The sequence below is a fragment of the Procambarus clarkii genome, chromosome 58 (assembly GCF_040958095.1).
Source record: "Procambarus clarkii isolate CNS0578487 chromosome 58, FALCON_Pclarkii_2.0, whole genome shotgun sequence".
Classification (NCBI taxonomy): Eukaryota; Metazoa; Arthropoda; class Malacostraca; order Decapoda; family Cambaridae; genus Procambarus; species Procambarus clarkii.
The window spans coordinates 18,739,752-18,764,586 of NC_091207.1; the positions used below are offsets into that span (position 1 = coordinate 18,739,752).

The following is a 24,835-nucleotide window of genomic DNA, read 5'->3' on the forward strand; positions in this document are numbered from 1 at the left end:
ACAACCGTGTATAGTGTTTAAATGTAAACAAAGCCGCCATGATTGTGGACAAAAAATGCACAGGTTTCGTAACTATTTATTTAAATGCTTGATAATACCTGCTTGGGTTTGTTAAGCGCTTCTCTTAACCGAACACCTTCTCCTACCGCCGCTTTTCTTAACCGAACACCTTCTCCTACCGCCGCTTTTCTTAACCGTACACCTTCTCGTACCGGTCCTCTGTTAACCGAACACCTTCTCGTACCGGTGCTCTGTTAACCGAACACCTTCTCGTACCGGTCCTCTGTTAACCGAACACCTTCTCCTACCGGTCCTCTGTTAACCGAACACCTTCTCGTACCGGTGCTCTGTTAACCGAACACCTTCTCGTACCGGTGCTCTGTTAACCGAACACCTTCTCGTACCGGTGCTCTGTTAACCGAACACCTTCTCGTACCGGTCCTCTATTAACCGAACACCTTCTCGTACCGGTGCTCTGTTAACCGAACACCTTCTCGTACCGGTCCTCTATTAACCGAACACCTTCTCTTGCCGTAAATCACAGTCCCCATTACCAGACATTTATCACAAGAAAACAGTCAAACTAATTTCCATTTACCATCAGTCAAAGTCGAAATCTTTGTCCCCCTGGGTTCCTCATATATGCCCGGCCTCTCCTAGGGGGGCCAGGGGCTTCCTAGGAGGGCAGGGGCTTCCTAGGGGGGGTCAGGGGTCTCCTAGGAGGCCATGGGTCTCCTAGGGACGAGGGGGAGGGGGAAATTAGCGCTCCTCAGACTCCTGCTCACCAACATTCCACAACTCATTTAAGTTTCCAAACCAGCTGACTTATTTACGGGAGTGTTGACGCAACTTGTGTGTGTGTTTAATATGTGTGCCGGCAGGATCAAGCTCTTAGCTCCTGGACGCCGCCTTTCTAAGCGTCGTTTGTCTAATGTACCGACTCTCGACCTGTTTTCCCTCTATCATATCTTCTACATATATTTCTCGCATACACCCAGGAAGCAGCCCGCAGCAGCTGTCTAACTCCCAGGTACCTATTTACTGCTAGGTGGACACTGGCATCAGGTGCAAGGAACTCCGCCCATTTGTTTCTGCCTCGGCCGGGAATCGAACCCGGGCTCTTTGGTCAGCCCTCAAGCACTGTCTGATGCATTAGGCTACGTTATGACAAATAACGTGATGCATTAGGCTACGTTATGACAAGTAACGTGATGCATTAGACTACGTTATGACAAATAACGTGATGCATTAGGCTACGTTATGACAAATAACGTGATGCATTAGACTACGTTATGACAAGTAACGTGATGCATTAGACTACGTTATGACAAATAACGTGATGCATTAGGCTACGTTATGACAAATAACGTGATGCATTAGACTACGTTATGACAAATAACGTGATGCATTAGGCTACGTTATGACAAGTAACGTGATGCATTAGGCTACGTTATGACAAATAACGTGATGCATTAGACTACGTTATGACAAATAACGTGATGCATTAGGCTACGTTATGACAAGTAACGTTATGCATTAGGCTACTCACTTTCCACCTATCTCTCTCTCCCTCCCTATCTATCTCTCTTCCCCTATTTCTTTCTCTGCCTCTCTCTCTCTCTCTCTCTCTCTCTCTCTCTCTCTCTCTCTCTCTCTCTCTCTCTCTCTCTCTCTCTCTCCACTTATCTTTCTCTCTCTCTCTCCCTATCTATCTCTCTCCACAATCGACTTGAGAATGGTCCAGGACGGACCGAAACGTCGTCGTCCCTTCACCTTATAGTGTGTGGTCTGATCTACTCTCCCTATTTCTCTCTGTCTCTCTATCCACCTATCTCTCTCAGACTCATTAATTGGCAGTATGCTATGCCCTAATTACCAGACCACGTTTAATATTGCCCACATCAAAGCCTCCGCGTCCCCAGGCCGCTAAATTAACACGAGGCTTCGCTAAAATTATAAATTTGAACCCCCCCCCCCAAGGATCGGGAAATCCCTCTCGCTCCGGTCCACTTAAGAGCCAATTACACATACCTCGTCCAGAAGCAGAACCCGCCTCAAACACTTGTACCGCCGCCGTCGTCTTAAGTGCTGGATGTAACTTTGGAACTACCTTGGGAGACGTAAGCCCGTCGTCACCTGTCGTCGGCGGTTGGGGTCTAAAACCTGTACAGCCACGAACATTGTGACGTCATAGTGACGTCAAACGCCTGGTACGCCCCATATATAAAGCAGCTGTTTATCTCTTTACGTTCGTTTGGTTAGATTGGTATGAAATGGATTAGGTTGGTATGAATTTGGGTTAGGTTACGTTGGATTAAATTAGGATTGATTGTGTTTCGTTTGGTTTGTTTATAGTCCAGCGATGACGTAAGAGATCCGTACTTTTCTCGTCACATAGACCCCCTACTACTCCTCGTCCGCGCATGCGCGATGCCAGGGAGTTGATCCCATTCTTACTCACATGAATTCTTAAAAAAAAATAAAACTTTTTTGGGCCGTTAGTGTCAACTAAGGAAGAATCATGGGTTGAGGGGGTCACATGGCGCAGGTTCTCATGGACACTGGCTCCCAAGTGTTACCAATATAACGCCCATTCGATACAAAATATAGGAGACTTTACCCCCACAGAAAAGAGCGCGAAACTAACCCCTACGCCGCCCGCTCTTACGTACGAGTCTTGCGGGATGCTCAGCTCATGACGTTGGAACATTTCTCGAACAGTGCTTCGCTGACGACCTCCGTTCGAATCGCAACGCTATAAATGCTTCACTCACGTACTTCGAAAACAAATAATTGCCAACAGAACCTAAACACCTAAGCAAACCTAAGCCTAAATGTTCACTATATATATATATATATATATATATATATATATATATATATATATATATATATATATATATATATATATATATATATATATATATATATATGTCGTACCTAGTAGCCAGAGCTCACTTCTCAGCCTACTATGCAAGGTCCAATTTGCCAAATAAGCCAAGTTTTCCTGAATTAATATATTTTCTCTAATTGTTTTCTTATGAAATGATAAAGCTTCCCATTTCATTACGTATGAGGTCAATTTTTTGATTGGAGTTAAAATTAACGTAGATATATGACCGAACCTAACCAACCCTACCTAACCTAACCTAACTTATCTTTATAGGTTAGGTTAGCTTAAGTAGCTGAAAAAGTTAGGTTAGGTTAGGTTAGGTAGGTTAGGTAGTCGAAAAACAATTAATTCATGAAAACTTGGCTTATTAGGCAAATCGGGCCTTGAATAGTAGGCTGAGAAGTGCGTTCTGGCTACTAGGTACGACATATATATATATATATATATATATATATATATATATATATATATATATATATATATATATATATATATATATGTCGTACCTAGTAGCCAGAACTCACTTCTCAGCCTACTATTCAAGGCCCGATTTGCCTAATAAGCCAAGTTTTCCTGAATTAATATATTTACTATAATTTTTTTCTTATGAAATGATAAAGCAACCCTTTTCTCTATGTATGAGGTCAATTTTTTTTTATTGGAGTTAAAATTAACGCAGATATATGACCGAACCTAACCAACCCTACCTAACCTAACCTAACCTATATTTAAAGGTAAGGTTAGGTTAGGTAGCCAAAAAAAGCTAGGTTAGGTTAGGTTAGGTAGGTTAGGTAGACGAAAAAACATTAATTCATGAAAACTTGGCTTATTAGGCAAATCGGGCCTTGAATAGTAGGCTGAGAAGTGCATTCTGGCTATTAGGTACGACATATATATATATATATATATATATATATATATATATATATATATATATATATATATATATATATATATATATGTCGTACCTAGTAGCCAGAACGCACTTCTCAGCCTACTATTCAAGGCCCGATTTGCCTAATAAGCCAAGTTTTCGTGAATTATTTATTTTTCGACTACCTAACCTACCTAACCTAACCTAACCTAACGTTTTCGGCTACCTAACCTAACCTAACCGATAAAGATAGGTTAGGTTAGGTTAGGGAGGGTTGGTTAGGTTCGGTCATATATCTAAATTAATATTAACTCCAATAAAAAAAAATTGACCTTATACGTAATGAAATGGTTAGCTTTATAATTTCATAAGAAAAAAATTAGAGAAAATATACTAATTCATGAAAACTTGGCTTATTAGGCAAATCGGGCCTTGAGTAGTAGGCATAGAAGTGCGTTCTGGCTACTAGGTACGACATATATATATATATATATATATATATATATATATATATATATATATATATATATATATATATATATATATATATTGAGGCCTACTTCAATCATGGTGATATACGATAATGCAATGGCGATTTTAAGATGATTGTTGGTTTGGTGATGAATATAGTGACGGGGATGATTATAATGAGGCTTGCTAATGATAGGCTTGTAGGTTGCGGGAGAAACAATGGAAGCGCAGATGTGTGTGTGTAGCTTGTTTTGTTTTGTTTGAAACGCAAACAATGTTAGCGTCAATTACCCATCCCCGGCACCACGGTTTAATAAACACATGTTGATGGTGATAGTGAGTGATAGCATGATAATGACGACAGTGATGGAGATATAATTGATGCCAGGAATAATGGTGATATTGGGGAATGTTGGTCTCTCTTTCTCTTTCTCTCTCTCTCTCTCTTTCTGTCTCTCTCTCTTTCTCTCTCTCTCTCTCTTTCTGTCTCTGTCTCTCTCTCTCTCTCTCTCTCTCTCTCTCTCTCTCTCTCTCTCTCTCTCTCTCTCTCTCTCTCTCTCTCTGCTCAGATCAATAAAGCCTAATGCCGGTCCTCTCTTATATTCCACTTTCCCGGTAACCGTGAATCAGCAGGTGTTGTGACTCACCATCCTGGATGGTGTTTAAACACTCTGAATCTCCAGCTTGTAACTTTGCACACAAACTCTTCTTCCTGCCAGCAGTCGCTGCCTGTTTTTGCCGGCAACTTGCGCGCGGTGTCGGAGTTGCCAGCTGTTCTGATGAATATATAATAGCCGTGTTTTTGTTTTTTGGGTTTTGTTGTTTTTACTTGCTTCGTTGTGTTTCATTTTTGGGTCCTGGCAACTCGTGTGTGCATTAATCACCACGCTCATTAGTATATTAGAGTCTAGGTGTGTGTGTGTGTTCGTAAAGCAAAAAAGGATTAGGCTTTTTTTTCGCGTCATCATTTATTAAACCGGTTTTTAAAAAGAGTCGTTTTGAATATCCTGCGTCTCGTCTATTCGCCTCTCTGTTATTTTTAACGGAGTATTTCCCCTCTCCATTATTTTTAGCGGATAAATGGCTATATAAACGGGTATTCGGCTTTGTTTTTGTTTTTTTAAATTCTGGGATGTTCTTGGGTAGGTCTTAAGCCTCTTGCTGGCCCACTGTGGGTTACCTGTGTCTGGCTCAGGCGGTGGATGAGTAGTTGACTGCTCCATTGTCAGCTTCAGTGATGCTATATTCATTGTGTCTTACAACTTCTGCTTTGTTGAACCTTCGTGGTAGTTCATCGGTAGTTCAACTCTGTGTTAGCGACGGTCTCTTGGCTATTTGTCAACAATGCCGACGTTTCGTCTCTTCTGTAAGCTTTAGACGTATTCCCCCATCCACATGGGTAGACAAGCTTGAGGTGTGCCTATGTCCTCTTACTGCGACCATGGGACAAAAGTGGTTCACAGATATCCCATTGACCTGGGATCTAGGGGACTCGAACCCTGGATCCCCATGTGTGTGTGTGTGCGTGAAGCCGAAGCTCTACCGACCGAGTATTCGATATATTCGACCATTGGTTCAGAGATATGCTGCCATTTTTGCACCATCCCGAATGGTCTTGACGCTGTAGTCGCGGCTGTATCGCCTTCTGCAATGCCTAATTTATCCATAATCTGTGCTGGACTCTGTTATCTTGAGATGATTTTGGGGCTTAGCGTCCCCGCGGCCCGGTCTTCGACCAGGTCTCCTTGTTGTTACACATTCCCCAGGAAGCAGCCCGTGGTAGCTGTCTAACTCCCAGGTACCTATTTACTGCTAGGTGAACAGGGGGCATCAGGGGTGAAAGAAACTCTGCCCTCCGGGGATCGAACCCGGAACCTCAGGGCTATGAATACCGAGCGCTGTCCACTCAGCCGTCAGGCCCCCGTTTGAAGGCGTTTAGTACACATGTTTTGAAGGACTCACCCGTCCAGTTAGTGATCGAAGCCACAGTGCTTACTGACCAAATTGAAAGTATATACTATAATCCTGGACATACTCCAGCACTAACGTATAATCTCAATCAATATACCCCGGGAAGTATACCTCGTATGCCGTATACCTCGGTGTGTATATCCCTGTTCCCCATCCAGCCAACAGCTTAAGCTCATTATTTTGGTATTCACTCAAACCATTGTGGTATATATCCCTGGAAACACAAACTGTAACTGTTTCTATTTTCCGCTTGTTACAACTTGTAATAAAGTTGTTACATCTTGGCTTAACATGTTTATGACGTATTAGATCGTTGTTACAACTTGCTATATTGGTTGTTATAACTGGTTAGGAGGTGTTAAAACTTGTTCGAACGTTGTTACAACTTGCTATATTGGTTGTTATAACTGGTTAGGAGGTGTTAAAACTTGTTCGAACGTTGTAGCAACGTCTTAGTTTCCGTGTGTGTTTGGCGGGTATAACATTTGGTATGTCTACATGATAGTGTAAATGACCCAATCAACATACTCTCTCTCACACACACACAGAGGGGCCCTGACGGCTGAGTGAACACCGCTCGGGATTCGTAGTCCTAGGGTACGGGAATCTATCTCCGGGGGAGGCGGAAACAAATGGGCACAGTTTTTTTCCACCCTGATGCACCTGTTCATCTAGCAGTAAATAGGTACCTGGGAGTTAGACAGCTACCACGGGCTGCTTCCTGGGTGAGTGTGTGTGGGGGGGGGGAAGTTAATTGATTGACAGTTGAGAGGCGGGCCGAAAGAGCCAGAGCTCAACTCCCGCAAGCACAACTAGGTGAACACACGCACGCAAATATTTCTCCCTTCTTATTCAGGAGACAAAAACTCAGTTACCCAATTTCTAAAAAAAAAAAAATTTGCTCCATTTCCTACTACGTTTTACGAAGTTGCAAACACGTTTTGACGCCCTCTTGTGGCACTTGATGATTGTTCTAATGCTACTTTAACAACCAAACCTCATCTTTCCATATAGATCTCTCCCCTATCCCCCCCTCCCTCCCCCCTCTCTCTCTCCCTCACCATCTCTCGTATCTCCCTCAACCCTCTCGCTCAATAAAGGTAAATTATATCACAATGACCCTTGACATTTAGCGGCCTCGCTAATTGCAGGCGCGTTGTGACCAAATTACAAGGGCGCGTTTAATATTGCCGAGATCAGAGTTGCCGCGACCCCCCACACAGGTAAACAAACCAGGAGCCTCAAGAGCCTCTCAGAACAGGGATGTGATGCGCGGGTGACAATGATGTGTGGGAGCAAAAAAGGGTGATAAAGAGAGACAAAGATACAGGATGAGAGGGTTGAAGATTGATCAAATAAGCTGTGTTTGGCTCACTGCTCATACGAGACTTCTGGCAACACCTACTTTCGAAATGTCAACAATGTGCAACATATGACTTTTGACAAGCAAGTGAACGCTCAACAATGCTCAACATGGCAAGTCGAAGAGCTGCATGTATGGCCAAAAATATATATAGGAGTCCTAGTATGCTAGAGAGGGGAATTAAATCCGACATTCTTTCTTGGTTTCCTTTTGTTGTGTGCAAATTAAAGTGCGGGGCGACAGTGCTGGAACCCCCGCGGAACTTCGCGCCACTCGTCCCAGTTTACTAAAAGAATGGACAACATGGGCGGTTTAATCTCGAAAAGCCTAACCGTTTCTGGGAGTAATGTGGCTTCTACGAGATTGGTTGCCAGACTGTATGTGGTTTTTTTCACCTACCTCAGTGACTGGCAGGTAGACTGCAATGGTTTCTAATCCATTCTAAACTTCCTACAAGACAGAATGGTTTCTACACCGCTCTCTGTGACTTACCAAACTGTTGTGGTTTCAACCTCAGCTACCACTTGGGGGTGGACGTTAGAGCGACGGTCTCGCTTCATGCAGATCGGCGTTCAATCCCCGACCGTGCACAACTGGTTGGGCACCATTCCTTTCTTTCCCTCCTCGTCCCATCCCAAATCCTTATCCTGACCCCCTTCCCAGTGCTATATAGTCGTAATGGCTTGGTGCTTTCTAATGATACTTCCCTTCAACCTCCCCCTTCTCTGTCTATTTGTCTGTCTGTCTCTCTCTCTGTCTCTCTCTCTCTCTCTGGTAGCCTGTGAGGGGGCCTCCCACCCCAACAATGCCATTAAGCTGCTCATAACAGACCAGGAACAGGGAAGGGGGGAATAAAAGTCTATGGAAACTCTCGTGCCATTTACACAGCATGGTGACACAGAGCCGCTGTGGACAGGTGTACTCGGAACAGGTGTCCTGGTTTCACCTGTCCACCTGTGTTTAGGTCTTTAATGTGTTGTCTGTGCCTAAATGTCTTCTCCCCCCCCCATTCCCCTTGTCTGTCTGTCTGTATGGCGTGTATAGTTATCCACTTCACTGTCATGCATGCGTGTATGTCTGTCTATTTGTTGACCTGTCTGTTTGCATAGCTGTATACCTGCTAGTCCATCTGTCTGTCTGTGTAGCATACTGTCTCCCTGAGAAAGAGACAGAGACAGAGAGAGACAGACAGACAGACGGAGATAACATCAACGACAAACTTCGTACTCTCAGCTCTATTAAAAAAATAGATGGAAAGCGAGGTCCCCTGGAGTGAGGGTCGTGGAGATGTCCTTCAGGAAGGTGAGGAACGTCAAGCGCACTCTCTGGGGTCAGATGAGGCCCCCACATCCCCGTCTCAGGCCACCACCACATCCCCGTCTCAGGCCCCCAGCCTCCACCACCACATCCCCGTCTCAGGCCACCAGCACATCCCCGTCTCAGGCCCCCAGCCTCCACCACCACATCCCCGTCTCAGGCCACCAGCACATCCCCGTCTCAGGCCCCCAGCCTCCACCACCACATCCCCGTCTCAGGCCACCAGCACATCCCCGTCTCAGGCCCCCAGCCTCCACCACCACATCCCCGTCTCAGGCCACCAGCACATCCCCGTCTCAGGCCCCCAGCCTCCACCACCACATCCCCGTCTCAGGCCACCAGCACATCCCCGTCTCAGGCCCCCAGCCTCCACCACCACATCCCCGTCTCAGGCCACCAGCCTCCACCACCACATCCCCGTCTCACGCCTCCACTACCACATCCCCGTCTCAGGCCCCCAGGTACCCCCACATCCCCGTCTCGGCCCCCAGCCTCCACCACCAATACATCCCCAACACCAACTCCTCATCGCCCTTATTATGGGATTACCTTATACAAAAGTTATATAGTAGGAGCGGAAATAATTTGGAAGTTTCTTCAGCTTAACCTCCACCTCTCTCTCTCTCTCTCTCTCTCTCTCTCTCTCTCTCTCTCTCTCTCTCTCTCTCTCTCTCTCACACACACACACTCTTACCCTCGTTTCGTTTCTTCCAAAGTTTCATGACACACAACACGCACCTTCCTATCCACCCCAGGATAGGGATACGTGCTTAAAAATGCCGCCACCGCCTTAGGGCTCAGATCCAATATGGAAATTCCTGGTGCATTCTAGGCGAGCGCGCGAACGCCTACTCCTCGCGAATAGAAGGTATATATATCTTTTATAGAGAGGGAGAGAAATGGGTAGCTGTATGGCCCCATGCTCCCTAGTGCCTCAAGGTCCATGAGATTATATGTCTTGAGTGAAAGGAGGCGGGTTTTATGAGTGCAAACCCGGAACTAAATGAAGACGCTGAACCCTCTTCACTCTGAACGACTCAGTCCAGGGGTTGCCAGATCTGAATTGCTGAAAGTAGCGAGCTGATGGTCTAAAAGTAGCGGATTTGGTAATAATAGTAGCCCAATTTTTTTTTTTAGTGAATGATATGGGTTTCAAAGTAATATATTTTGATATATAGAGTATACTACACGATGTTAATTGTTTTAATAATATTATTTCTGCACACACATATTATATATATATATATTGTTTTTTTGCCGCCAGAGGTGGATAGTTCATTAAGCATCCCCTATTCAACCAGTGAGTGGTAGTTTGTTGTGTACCCAGAACCACGACCAGTTGTGTAAGCAGACCCCGACCAGTTGTGTAACCAGACCCCGACCAGTTGTGTAAGCAGACCCCGACCAGTTGTGTAAGCAGACCCCGACCAGTTGTGTAAGCAGACCCCGACCAGTTGTGTAAGCAGACCCCGACCAGTTGTGTAACCAGACCCCGACCAGTTGTGTAACATACTGCATTAAAATCAGTGTGCAATTCCGGTTTTGGCCTCCACCGCCTTCTCACTTGTTCCCTTGTAACTTGTAACTCACTTGTAACACTTATATGCTGTGCTTCCTATTTTAACCTGCTATGTTAAATGGGATTCTTGTATTGTGATTTGTGTATTTGTACTCACTGAATTTGTGCGCCCCTTGAGGGACTTGAAGTAGAAGTAGACGGGGGTAGAAATAGCCTAAGCTACTCTATCCCTTTGAGATGTATTTTTTTATTGTCTCAATAAACATACTTGAACTTGAAGTGGACTTTAATGTTTTTTCGGCGGCTTTATTTCCTTAGTTTCCGAGCTGTTTTCTTTACCGTGTATGTTGTAATAAACTATTCCTATATTTACAGTTGTTTCTCCCTGAGAAGATTATTAAACAATGGTGATTATAAGGGCGCGGAAGTTCAGCCTGGCCAGGGCCGCCAGCAGCCCTTGGGCCCGCCCCGGCAGCTCCCAGTCTTTAATTTGGCACCTTTGTGGCACCTTTGTGGGACCTTGGTATAAGCCTAACATGTATATATACACTGGCTGCCTGTCCCCCTACACAATGATTTATTATTTACCTATTATTTTATCATTTAATTTAAATATTAAATAAAATAATTCATTTAATTATTATAGTAGGTACTTAATAATTTAATAATAAGTAGTAAGTACATAAAAATGATTAAAAAGTACAGTTTAGTCATAGGAGATTCCTAGATTGGAATTAACTACCAAATTTCAATATATCCAAGTATTTTTAGTGTGAAATGCTGTTATTATATGCATAAATTGTTGTTTTAATAATATTACGTTTAACCACTTGGGCTGGACGGTAGAGCGACGGTCTCGTTTTCTACAGGTCCGCGTTCAATCCCCGACCACCCAAGAGGTTGGGCACCATTCCTTTCCCCCGTTCCATCTCAAATCCGTATCCTGATCCCTTCCGAGTGCTATATAGTCGTAATGACTTGGCGCTTTCACTTGATAGTTCCCCCACCCCCCTGAATAATATTACGAGAGCAGTATTTACGGGCTATTCATGCCCGTGCCACCTCTTGGGTGGCTTAATCTTCATCAATCGAGAGCAGTACGTCCTAACCTGACGTAATATGATGATATCCTCAACAGTTGATAAATAAAAGTAATTGCGGAACTCCAGTTATCTAATACTTATCATAAATGGTATAAAACCTTATCATAAGCCAAGGGATTTGTAGATCAGTGTTTAAAGGGAATTCGGAAGTAATAATAACACAGCTGATGCCATCTGTCGGCAGAAGAGAACACTATCAACTGGCTGGTCAACAGTAGCCATAAGATACAGCTTACGCCATCTGTTGACATCAAATTACACTTATAACAAATTACCCCACGAAATACCACTAACGCCATCTAGTTTTTTTCCAAAGCAACCCATTAGGCGGGTTGTTGTGCTCGGGTAGGAGGTTCCAAGCTCCGCCCACAAGTGGTATGGGGTGCATAATAAATGGCATATAATTGGTAGATATTCTTTGTTGACATTCACACAACAGCCAATCACGGGAAGGGATCGGCTAAAGGCTCCATCCACTTAATAAATCATCTTTATTCAGGACACCATCGTTGCTTATGACATTCTGCTTCAACTTTAATCTACTTAAAAAGTGAAATGTTAAGTATTTAAAAGTACTAATATAGTGATAATTAAATACTGCAGGACGTAACGAGTGTTACAGAAACATGGGCTATAGGCTACCTAACTTGTGACGTCATCAGTGGGAGTTGCCTCACACAAATAATATCGGCGATACAATGCCTCCGTCCTCTTATTACTCTACATTATTCAGTTAGATGAAAATTTCTGTCTTGTATAAAACAGAAATTGTTGTTCTTTTGTACAACAACAACCTTATTGAGCTAAAGGACGTATTTCTTATTTTGCATTTTATTCATATAAGCGTTGGCATTCCCCGTAACAGCCAATCACAGGAAGGGATCAGCTATAGGTGCCATCCACTTAGTAAATCATCTTAGTTCAGCCCACCAGTCCTGCTTATGGAATTCTGCTTTAACTTTAATTTACCCAAAAAAGTGAAGTGTTAGTTATTTAAAGTGTTAATAAAGTGATAATTAAATATTGCAGGATATAGCAGATGTTATATAAAAATGGGCTGTGGCTACCTAACTTGAGACGTTATTATTGGGGGTTACCATGACACAAATAAAGATACGCTGCTCTGCCCTCTTATTCGAGTAAATTATTCAGTTAGATGGAGATTTCTGTCAGGTGCAAAACAGAAATTGTTGTTCTTTTTCACAACAACCTTGTTGTTGTGCACAAGGACCTATTTCTTAGTTTAAATTTTATTCATAAAAGAATATTGGTATTCCCCGCAACAGCCAATCATAGGAAGGTATTTCTGGAAGCTCGGCCTCCTTATGGACTCAGCACATCGCTCTAGCTCATGGCTCTCTGTTTCATCTCTTGTATATACAAACTATGACTTTTTTCGATTACTGTTATAATTAATAATATATGAGATATAAAAGTTTTTACACAAAATGGCTAATTTCTGCCATTAAATGGACTTTGTTTGGAATACATACAAACATAAACCAATTTATTACCATTGATCCATTATTAATTTCAAATGTAATGTATACTGTCTAGTTTTTTCCTCTCGCAATTACTTGGTGCAATATTTAAAAGTTGTCTATTTATTTATCAGTCTATCTATTATCTTGTATTTATATTTACAAGTTTCTGTGCTTGGAAGAAAACTGCATTGAATTGGGACTAATTTATTAAATAATACTATTTAGTATTAATTAATATTTACAATTAGTATTAATTACAATTATTTATACCTTAGTTACTTTCATGTAACTCGCAATCGTACATTCTTAACTTTAATGGCCGAAATTAGCACATCTTGCTTTTAAATTAGCCCCAAAAGTAGCAAGTAGCAAAATTAAAAATGTGGGAGCGCGAGGCTCTCAAAAGTTGCCCAATTCGCTATTTGTAGCCCAATCTGGCAACACTGACTCAGTCAATACTCAGAACTACGGGCTCGCCATAGCTCGTGCTGCTTGGAACTTTTTGTTCTAGGTAGCGAATCTTTAACAGCAACACTCAATACTGAACTAAATAAAGTCCATCTTTGGCTAACTGCTAACGCACTCACCCTTAACATTGACAAAACTTTCTATATTTTATTTGGTAATAAATGCTCAGATCAAATTAATCTGAGAATAAACAATATCCAAATTAGTAACACAGTCGATGGTTGACTTCCTTGATATTCTCATAGATAACAAGCTGAATTTCCAGGGCCACATTCAACATGCAGCAAAAAAGTTTCTAAATCTGTTGGCATTCTGTCTAAGATCAGATATTATGTACCTCGCCCTGCCCTAGTCAAGTTCAAGTATGTTTATTGAGACAAGAAAGAAATACATCTCGAAGGGATAGAGTAGCTTAGGCTATTTCTACCCCCCCCCCCCTGCCCTGGTGACGCTCTATTACTCTCTCATCTATCCTTATCTCAATTATAGTATTTGTGCTTGGGGTTCTACTACCCAAAATCATCTACGTCCTCTAATTACTCAACACAAAGCTGCTATTAGAACATTAACAAACTCTCGCTCCAGACAGTACTCTGCCCCCAAGGTTGAAAAGTTGCTTAAGCCAAGCACCTATTTACTACTAAATGAACAGCGGCATTAGGTGAAAGGAAAAGCGCCCAACAATTTATTGTCTCTGCCGGAAATCAAACCCAAGATCCTCGAGTGCGAGTCGAGAACGAAGCCTACTGTACTATAGACGCTTTCCCAGCGGATTTTAAAATCTGCCATACCCTACCCATCCTAACCTAACTTTGCCCAACACAGCCTACCCTAAGCTAGTAAGCACATCCTTATAACTTAATGCATCCAAGATAATACAACCAACTTGATATATCCAGGTTAATACATCCAACCTAATGATTTATTCACTTGGAAAGTCTCACCATAGTTGATTTTCAGAGCTGCTGTTTCTTCAACGAGGCATGGGGCCTGACTTGTCTTGGTCAGATACCTTATGGTTCACCTTCCCATTGAGCACAATATCCAAGAGTAACTCTAATGCAACGTCGAATAAACGTTCAGTTAGTCTTACTGTTGGATAGTGTGCTCACCTAGATGTACTCACCCAGTTGTGCTTGCGAGGGTTGAACTTTGGCTCTTTGGTCCCGCCTCTCAACCGTCAATCAACTGGTGTACAGGTTCCTGAGCCTACTGGGCTCTATCATATCTACACTTGAAACTGTGTATGGAGTCAGCCTCCACCACATCACTGCCTAATGCATTCCACTTGTCAACCACTCTGACACTAAAAAAGTTCTTTCTAATATGTCTGTGGCTCATTTGGGCACTCAGTTTCCACCTGTGTCCCCTTGTGCGTGTGCCCCTTGTGTTAAATAGTCTGTCTTTATCTACCCTGTCGATTCCCTTGAGAATCTTGAATGTGGTGATCATGTCTCTCCTAACTCTTCTGTCTTCCAACGAAGTGAGGTTGAGCCAGCGGGTTTTCTTCCTATTGAGGAGTGTTGTACATGTTGCTATGGCGGTGTGTCCACTCACAGGATAAGTGGAGTAGCCCAATGAACTCGCCTCTCGGGGCAAAACAAAAACAATTACTAAGACATTTAGGGCATTCTTTTTTTAGCCTGATGGTTCTGTTCCCCCTAGCCGTAAATAGGTACCCAGTATCCTAGAAGCTAATTAGCTGTTGTGGGTTGCATCTTGAGTAAGGTCAATAGTTGGCCCAAAGGGACCTCGACTATCCTAAATGGCTTCCTTTTTTAAAAGTCAAAATTGGAAATAAAATATTAGAGTACTGTACTGTGAATTCATATACAATTAGCTGCCAGTTAGACGTACTATAATATATGAAATTACAAACCATAGGCTTCCTGTCCTCGCCGAGACCACTAGACCACTAGAGAGAGAGATGCTTTGATCAGGTAAATCCAGGTAAATTCAGGTGACACGTCTTGATGCCCCAATAGCGTCCAATTCACCCCCAAAACGGATAATGTTTGCCTCACTCGTGAAATATAACTATCAACGACTGGTAAGCTAGCATAATATCTCATGCATTATTTTTTGTTATTTTGGAAATGATAAAATCGTAACTTTAATCGTTATACTTCATTTTTAAGTTAGAGCGGATATGTAAATGTTTCATCCGTAAATGATGTTGACATGGACCCGGTGTAGTAAACAGCTGGCTCTTGTGACTGCGAAAGTTTCTGACAGCTGAAACTGGTTTTCCCTCGCTGGTAAGCAAGTTAATTTGTGTAATGTGTCTTCAATCGTGCTAGTTTCTATCATATGAAGGCATTCCTTAAAATAACAATCCACATTTTGAAGTTGGATGCTAAGAAACTTTCCCTAATCCAAGTAAGCCAAGGCCACAGGCACACCCGGTGTCTTAAGGAAGGTCACTTCCCACCACCACAAGATTTGGTCAACTAATCGTAATTGACCTGAATTTACCTGAGGGTCACCATCTTACTAGTAGTCTCGACGGGGGGAACAGGAAGCCGGCGGTTTGTCAGAGATACCCCTGGACCCCCGAGGATTAATCTGTTGAAATTAAAAAGGAAAAAATCAGTTAATTCACTTTATTTTCTTGAATCATCTGACCATGTCAAAGAAGATGACTCAAGGATTGGATTTGGCCCAAAGATTGCCAGTTACAAATCTCTGGTGTATTGTCTCTGTATGGTTAGTGAATAATACTGGTATGCACTGTGTATAGTTTCTGTATGATTTATGAACTCTGGGTGTCAGTACAATTGGCCTCGTTCACTACTCACAATTTGGGAATCTCGGGTTTGATTCCTGGTTGGGCCAGAAATGGTTAGGCATGCTTCCTTTCACCTAATGCCTCTGCTAACTTAGCAGTAACTGCATACCCAGGAGTTAGGCAACTGTTGTAGATTTGTATCCTGGGGAGCATCAGTTGTTTGACCTTAGGGGGAGACCTCGACAAAAGCCTGAATTATATACATACAGTATAGTGGACACAGGCTTTCTGTCCCCAACAAAGTAGGTAACTTATTATTATTTATCAAACTTTATTCTGACCTATATATATGGTGTAGTTTAGAATTGTTTCTTGAAGTCTTTTTCACTGAACTGCTTTTTCATCCTGACTTCAGTACAATATTTCTAATGTTCTACTTTCTGCAGATAGAACAATGGAGAATGGAGATGGAAGGTTGTGCTGGGAGCCCAAGGAATATTACCATCCATCTCCAGGACTGCAGTATGCAGTCATTGTTCTCAATGAAGCCTTGGATGAAACCAACATGCAATATGTGAACTTTCTGTGGCGGCATGGTAAGTTTATCTTCACTTTGTATATTCTTTACTGTGTTCTTAATCTGTAGATTGGTTAATTCTTATACTGTAGTAGTTACAACAGTTAAGTGTTTTGTTATTTCAGCTTCTGTGCGAGTATGTGTGGATGGTGCCACCAATTCCTATCACAATCTCATGCAGCACCAAAGTACACCATCTCTTCCTGCGCCCAGTGATACATCACCATCAACCTTCCGGTCTTCAGTTACAAGCGGTTTGACCAATGGATTACCTTGTAACTCGTGCCCCCTGCCTGATATCATTACGGGTGACTTTGACTCGGCCCAGCCAGAGCTACTGAAATTATACAGTAGTCTTGGGGTTAATATCGTACCGACTCCCAGCCAAGATGAAACGGACTTTACCAAGGCTGTTAGAGTATTGGAGAAATTTATTGAGGAGAGAAACTTTGAGGCGAGTATAACCGTAGAGCATTTTTGTTGTATTTCACCTTCAGTGTCATAGTGAAGAGGTGTGTCGAAGTCAAATACAAATTAAGCATTACCTAAGTGTAGTTACCTGTAATTACCTAAGTGTAGTTACAGGATGAGAGCTGCGATCGTGGTGTCCCATCTTCCCAATACACTTTGCCATATAACGCTTTGAAACTACTGACGGTTTTGGCCTCCACCTCCTTCTCACTTAGCTTGTTCCAACCATCTACCGCTCTGTTTGCAAAAGAAACTTTTTTTATTTTTTGGGCACATTTGTTTCCTTAGCTTGAATCTGTGTCCTCTTGTTCATGAAGTTGCTGGTTTCAGGAATTCCTCTTTGTCAATCTGGTTGATTCCTGTTAGAAAAAACTGATACAGAATGAGAAACAGATGCCTCAGTGGTTCTTGAACTCTAGTCTACTATTTAGCTGGTCGTTACTTGAATTTCCCTGCCAAAAACAGTCAGTTAGTGTGTGTTTATACATACATATATATACCACATTGAGAACACCGCTTTTCATACGATCAGCAAAGTTAAGCAACGTTGGGTTTGGTTAGTACTTGGATAGGTGACTGCCTGAGAACACCAAATTCTGTTGGCATTAAGCGTTTATTAGGGTCCCGGAAGTACAGTCATGTTCGTTCCCAACTCATAATCGCGAATTTGGGGTTCAAATCCAGGGCAGGGCAGAAATGGTTGTTGGCATATCCTATCAGCTACTGCTCTATTCACCTACCAGTAAATAAATACACAGGAGTTAGTCAACTTGTTGTGGGGTTGCATCTTGAAGGTCAGTAACTCAACCTTGGAAGGGAACCTTGATATAAGCCTAACATGTATATACATATACACTGGCTACCTGTCCCCTGATGCAATGAATTATTATTATGAATTATACACACACATGCGCGCGCACACACACACACTCATGCTTCCTGTCCCTGACAAAATGAATTAATTAGTATTATATCTTCAGTACCCTGCTATTATTATTTAAACAAAAAAGTTTCCCTGTTGCTTTTCAATTCATCTTAGAGCAAACCCATATTTGTGTATTGTTTGTGTAATTTGTATCCTTGCTAAAACATATTTAGTACAATACTTCAGTTCTCTGGCTTTAGCCTACTTGTTTCTCATATCATTCTTTAAATATATAAACTGACTAAGTATCCTGCATTATAGAATGTTCTTTAGTCAGTATTGTACTGATGAGGTTGCATAAAAACACTGGAATTATATCTCAACTTATAATGTGTTGCTTTGCTTTTCAGATTCAGCATGTGGTTGTAATCGCAGGGTTGCACAATACACGTTTTGATCATGTAATTGCCAATATTGCAACACTGTACAAGGTAAGGATGCATGTGTGGCTGTGCATGATATTCATTTGTGTACTGTACCATAATGATGGCAATATAGCCTATCTTTTAAATAACTTTTTATATATATATAATATGGTCTTTAGTCCAAGCTCTACAATTCAGAAAATGAGGTGATATACACAAGTGAGTACAGGAACAGACAACTTCTGATTTTTCTTAGCATGCTGAGAGCTTTGGTAAGACCGTACCCACAAGTTTTCCTGGAACACAACCTGACAATCGGTTAACAACCTGGTACCCAGTCACTGATGGATGAACAGTGACAAACGGTTAAGAATTGACACGCAAACAATCCTCCCTGGCCAGGACTCGAACCTAGACAAATTGTTCAAGAGGTGCAGGCCCAGTGTGCCACCAGATACTGCAATTTTTTTTAATCAGTGTGAGAGATACACTTACAAAGGAAGGTCATCATTTGATTGTGAATTGGTGCTTCAAACAAAAGTGTAGACATGAAACGAACAGCAAATCAATGCACTTATAAGGATGAACACAAAGTGTAAATCTGGAACAGTGCTGCTACTCACAACTTGGCTTACATAAGACTCTATTCCACATACTATACCAAAGTGTTCACATCCAAATCCCTCATGACCTTTAAAAATAAATAATGGTTAAATATTTAGAAATAAATAGATAGTTAAATAGTGGCCATCTTTTGTTTAATGGCTACATCCTACATCATCTTGTCACTATTTGCATAGCTCTTGGTCTCAGGTACTTGCGAGTTGTTAACTTGTCCTCAAGTACGATCACATGATACTCACACCTCCGCTTCTTGCAGTCACAGCAAATCATTAATCAAGATTTATTTTAAACTTGCACTAATATGTTTCCTTCCTCAAGGATATGTACTGTTGAATGGATATACAGCATCACTGTAATGATTTACATTCAACGAACTTAATCATATTATCACAACACACTTTCTAAGACTTAGTGAGATTATATCTATATCCAGCATGGGAGGCTTCTAAAAATTTAACTTCTAATTTTTTTCCCAGGCTAGAATACCACTCAGTAAGAAGGGTTCCTTCTTTTTGGGGACAGAAAACTTTTTTAGGCTTAGACCCACAGCTGACCTATCCCAGGACACAACACTAAGCTAACTTCTGGGATGACGATGTTTCGGTCCGTCCTGGACCATTCTCCAGGACGCACTGCACAGTCGACTTGAGAATGGTCCAAGATGGACCGAAACATCGTCGTCCCTTCACTTTCTAGTGTGTGGTTTGGTCGACATTTTTCAGCCACATTGTGACTCCTTGCCTGCATGTAACATTGTGTGTTATATGCAGATATATGCATGCCTTAATTTCTGTTCTGAAGAAAAAATATACACAGCCACTGGGAAAAAATACTGTGATTGCTGACATTTTTAGTTATATAACTTGATGTTGACATTTCAGATAGAAGCTGTGATCTCGGTTCCTGTAGTTGTTATTAGCGGAGGAAGCTTATACTGGCTGCTAACTGCCGGAGACCACAGCATCCAGATACCAGAAGATATCATATTCAATCCAAAACGGTCCTGGTGTGGTCTCGTACCAGTTGGACAGCCATCCACTGTCACCACTACTGGCTTAAAATGGAATCTAAGTAAATAAATATTTAATATTGTTATTGTGTACTTTTAATATGGTGAGGCATATTACATACAGTGCGTAAAATATTTGTTTCTAGTGTGTGGATGCTCTTAGTTAACATTTTGCCAAGTTCCCTTTTAGTCATTTGTCCCTCAAGATCCTCAGTGAATTCAATTCCTTTGACACTCATATCATGTCGTTTTGCTCTAGCATTAGGCATCCTGAGTGATATTTAGGACTGTTAGAATATCCTGCAATATGGCTTCTTTTGATAATTACTTCAAGTTGACAGTTGAAATTGGTAGCAGTGCTGCTTTGTGCTGGCAACATTGGTGCTAAGCACTGCCCAGACACTAATATTATTGCTAGTGGTGCTAGTGGTAGAGACCCTGAAAGCATCAGTGCTAGGCAACTCTCCCATCCTGGGAGAGTTGATTCTCTGGGTGATGCCAGCATTGCTCAACACTGGTGCCACTAGGAGTACATACTGGAAGTGTTAGGAACTTCACACATAATGCACTGGTGCCCTGAATTCTGGTAGTACTGGTAACACTGGTAATGAAATGCCCTTTTCTGAGCAGCCTCAGTAGCTCCCCCATGCTCACCTTTTGTTGCCCCATCTTTCTCATGGCCTGTACAGTAAATGAGGTGGGCAGGAAGGTGGAACCCTTGGGTGATGTGCTGCTATTGGGTACTAGTGTATGCATACTTGTTTCCATCTTTTTTTTTCTGGACAGAGCGATGGTCTCACTTCATGCAGGTCTCACTTAAGTGGTTGGCACCATTCTTTTTCCCCGTCCCATCCCAAATCTTTATTCTGACCCCTTCCAAGTGTTATGTAGTCGTTATGGCTTGGCACTTTTCCCCTGATAATTCCCTCCCTCCCATCTTTTTTTTTTTACCTTTCATCAATATACATTCTGTAGTTTGTTTTGCTTCCTATGTACTTTCAGGCCAGTTTGACTTTATTATGAAGTTGTTCTCTACTCCCCCATGCTCTCCTTGACCCTATGAGCATGCCAGATTCTGGTCCTTGTGTTTGGTAGGCTTGCTCAAACCCCAAAGGTCTGGTAGTTTTGTGAATGTCTCTGTAGTGACTCTCTCGTGTATACTCTGGTGTATTGGCTCTCCTGTAGTAGGAGAGCCAATACACCATGTGACAGAGTACTGGGAGCACGGAACACTACGAGCGCAGCTCTCATCCTGTAACTACACTAAGGTAATTACACTTGGGTAATTACCAGGCAGATACTAAAGATGCCTAGAAAAAGGCATTTCATTATAGTCAAGGCTTGATTTTGTACTGAGTTCACTAGCAATAGTAATTTGTGTAATTTTCCATATATTGTACAGTACAGTATATATATTTTATTCATAGATTTATTGTGATTTTTGGCACCGTGGGGCCTGAAATTACACTGAAAAATTCCCTTTCTCAATGTATTGCAGCCAAAGAATTTTTTTTTTTTTTTATTTCACATTCATGAATGAATGAATACAAATTGATGAGACCAAAGAGATGTCCAGGGCTAAAACAATCACATACCTGAAGGGTTAAACCTGTACATTGATATTAAATAACTAATCACTATACAGTATATATATATATATATATATATATATATATATATATATATATATATATATATATATATATATATATATATATATATATATATAATATATATAATATATATAATATATATAATATATATAATATATATATATATATATATTATATATATATATATATATATATATATATATATATATATATATATATATATATATATATATATATATATATATATATATATATGAATGAGAAACAAACTAGGAAATAGTACTGTAATGATATCTTGTTCAACAGATAATCAAGTGTTAGCATTTGGACACATGGTGAGCACCTCCAATACCTTTGATCCCATTTCCTGCGGGTTAGTCACAATTACCACTTCCAAGCCGCTTCTCTGGACGATGGGATGGAACATTGATCAGGCTCCCACACTGCAAATAGCAGAAGAGCCCAAGTCTTCATGTTGTCCCAACCAAGGAATCGCTGACAAAAAGGAGCGCAGTCTTCCAACTTTAACACACCTGCCGACAAAAGCAACACTTGCGGAAATCTCGCTAAAAGATGGGAAATGTCCAGGGCCAATGCAAAGATAGATAAGCTATTCATTTGAAATCATTCAAACCAATCTGATATTTTCCCTAATGAGTGAACGCCTTGAGCTTATCACTGCATTAAAAGATCAGCAACTCCATTTTTAGCTACCATTTACATTTGATGGACTTTCTATGTCATAATATAAATTCTTCAGTTGAAATTTAAGTGGGTAACCACATATCAAATTTGCCCCAAACATTTAGAATTCTTCATGCTGGTTTAGTAGTTGTCAGTGAAAGATAAGTGTTTACAAAGTAGGCAGTTTTGTCTCAGTGTTCACATGTAAGCGATGAAGAAGGAAGGATACATTGATAGAAAGGCACATGTAAGGGGAAAGATTGGAAATGGAGAAAATAGGGCAGACAGATTAGTAATTTGGTAGTGCACATTTATAAAAGGAAAATAATCATTCAGGAAGGTAGGGTTAACATCACGTCTATGGGCAGCCGAGGCCAGGTCATCTGCACTGACAGGTCATTTATATAAATATAATCTTCCGTATAACAGGCTTCTTTGTGCTGAATAGCTATACATTTTAGCAGCCAGTCCAAGACACGAATCCCATTGTAATAATAACTGGCTTCTTGCACTGAAATGAATTAGTTTTCATAAAGATTTATGTTAAGGACTTAGTAAAGCACAAATATTATAACTATTAATCAACACGACTTTATCTCGATTAAGTTTTTCATTTCTGTGGTTTGGGAGACACTTTACAAGAGAATGAAAGACGTATTTCTCTATTTTTGTTTTTAAGATGAAATTTAAGCAGTAAGCCAAACAGTGGATCTTTTAAATTATTTAGCATTTTGACAAATTATTATTTTGTAGGAAAAATATGGTAAAAAGGTATTCAGTGTAATGCCTGATCTTTTGCAGCTTGTTTGTTTTGACTTCTTCATACACTGATGGTTTAGTCCCCCCCCGGTCACATGTATACTGATGGTTCACTTCGTACACTGAGGGTTTACTTCCTCTTGGTCACTCGTACACTGACGGTTCACTTCCCCTTGGTCATGTGTACACTGATGGTTCACTCTTTACCCCCCCTTCCCCTTGGTCAAGTATACACTTCGGTCATAATATTCAGAGCAGCTTCAAAACTTCATATGTCTACCTCTTGCTCACCTCTTATGTGGAATCTCGGTTGCATGTGATCTAAGCCACTGTGAAGAATTTTTTGTACAATTTTGTTTTTGTTTAATAGCGTATCAAGTGGTCTGAAGTTGGTGCTCATGCCTACTTGCCTAGGTCATAGGGAAATTTTTTGAATCTAAGTGCACAATATATAAAACTTACCTTGAAATATTCTTTGATGTGTGTGTGTGTGCACACTTGCATATGGTGATTGTATTTTATATAGCTTTTCAACATGTCCGTTAATTATGCAATTGTGCAGCGAATAGGTACAAGATCATTCCTCGATTTTTCTCGGGTTTAGTACACTTCTTTATATTATTTGAGTTCAACAGAAGTGTGTGCTCAGATTTATATAGAAAGGATTGTGATAAAAAATAGAAAAGTAAGAATTCTGTATTATTGGGGGTATTTTAACTTTTAGTTAACAGAAGTTTAACTTTTAGTTTGTTTCAGTGAGCAACAGAAACAAGGTAAGTTTTTACATTATTTATAAGGACACACTTCCAGTTTTTTGTTACTGTAATATATAGTTTTAGTTAACAAATTCAAGTTTTATTTATAAGGCTTTGTCAAATGCAATGTGAATGTCTATATTCATAAACAAAAATTGGAAGAAGAAACTTACTTTCTTAGAAATGGTTATGCAGTACTTAAAATGACTAGTCATATTAGTGCTAGCCTTCATAGGCCTACTTACACCATTGTGGTAGTATACTCTGTACTTGGCTTTACATTTATTTATTTTTGCCATTGTGTCTTGTAGGAAAAGGTTGTATGTATATACTGTACATTATATAGGCAACAGGCTTCAAAATGTAACTACAATACTGTATTTTTGTATTCATCAGGTATATTTGTTGTACAGCATAAAATAAAATTTAGTGTGTACATATATTGGAATATGAAGAATAACATTGTCCTTTTAAAAATAGGAACCGTCCCCCGCAGTCGCTTGTCTCTTGATAGTATTCTTGGTGACTCGGATACTTTTGATATTGTTCACCTTATGCATTTCTGTTCTCGTATTCACATCCTTGGTGACATTTAGTGCCCTCTGATTATACCGCACATTTGATGGTGCTACATAGCCTTCCCGGTTTGGCGCCTTCTTTTTTATAATTACTTACTTTAAAAATAGGATACAGTACCAAGAGTTATGATTTTCCATTGTTGAGGACAGGAAGCCTGTTAATCCCCCCCCCCCCCATCCCCCTTCTTTCCCCCGTAGGCCTACTACTGACCTTTCCCAGGATGAAGCCGACAACAACTGCCTAATTCCCAGGTTTCTATTGCTAGATGAATAGAGGCATAATG

The 24,835-nt window shown here is 41.0% G+C and overlaps 2 protein-coding genes and 1 pseudogene across 2 annotated transcripts; all 3 read left to right on the forward strand.

Moving 5' to 3' along the window:
• The first annotated feature begins 8,822 nt into the window (after nucleotides 1-8,822).
• LOC138353573 (splicing factor 3A subunit 2-like) lies at nucleotides 8,823-9,458 on the forward strand. Its single transcript, XM_069306760.1, has one exon. It carries the CDS (start codon nucleotides 8,823-8,825, stop codon nucleotides 9,456-9,458), a length of 636 nt encoding a protein of 211 aa, XP_069162861.1.
• Nucleotides 9,459-15,635: 6,177 nt separating this feature from the next.
• On the forward strand, nucleotides 15,636-24,413 carry LOC123767941 (thiamine pyrophosphokinase 1). Its single transcript, XM_045758128.2, has 6 exons — nucleotides 15,636-15,721; nucleotides 16,638-16,787; nucleotides 16,894-17,222; nucleotides 18,515-18,595; nucleotides 20,035-20,224; nucleotides 22,082-24,413. Exons 2-6 carry the CDS (start codon nucleotides 16,646-16,648, stop codon nucleotides 22,378-22,380), a joined length of 1,041 nt encoding a protein of 346 aa, XP_045614084.2. The 5' UTR covers nucleotides 15,636-15,721; nucleotides 16,638-16,645; the 3' UTR covers nucleotides 22,381-24,413.
• On the forward strand, nucleotides 17,726-17,844 carry LOC123768058 (5S ribosomal RNA; annotated as a pseudogene).
• Nucleotides 24,414-24,835: the final 422 nt, after the last annotated feature.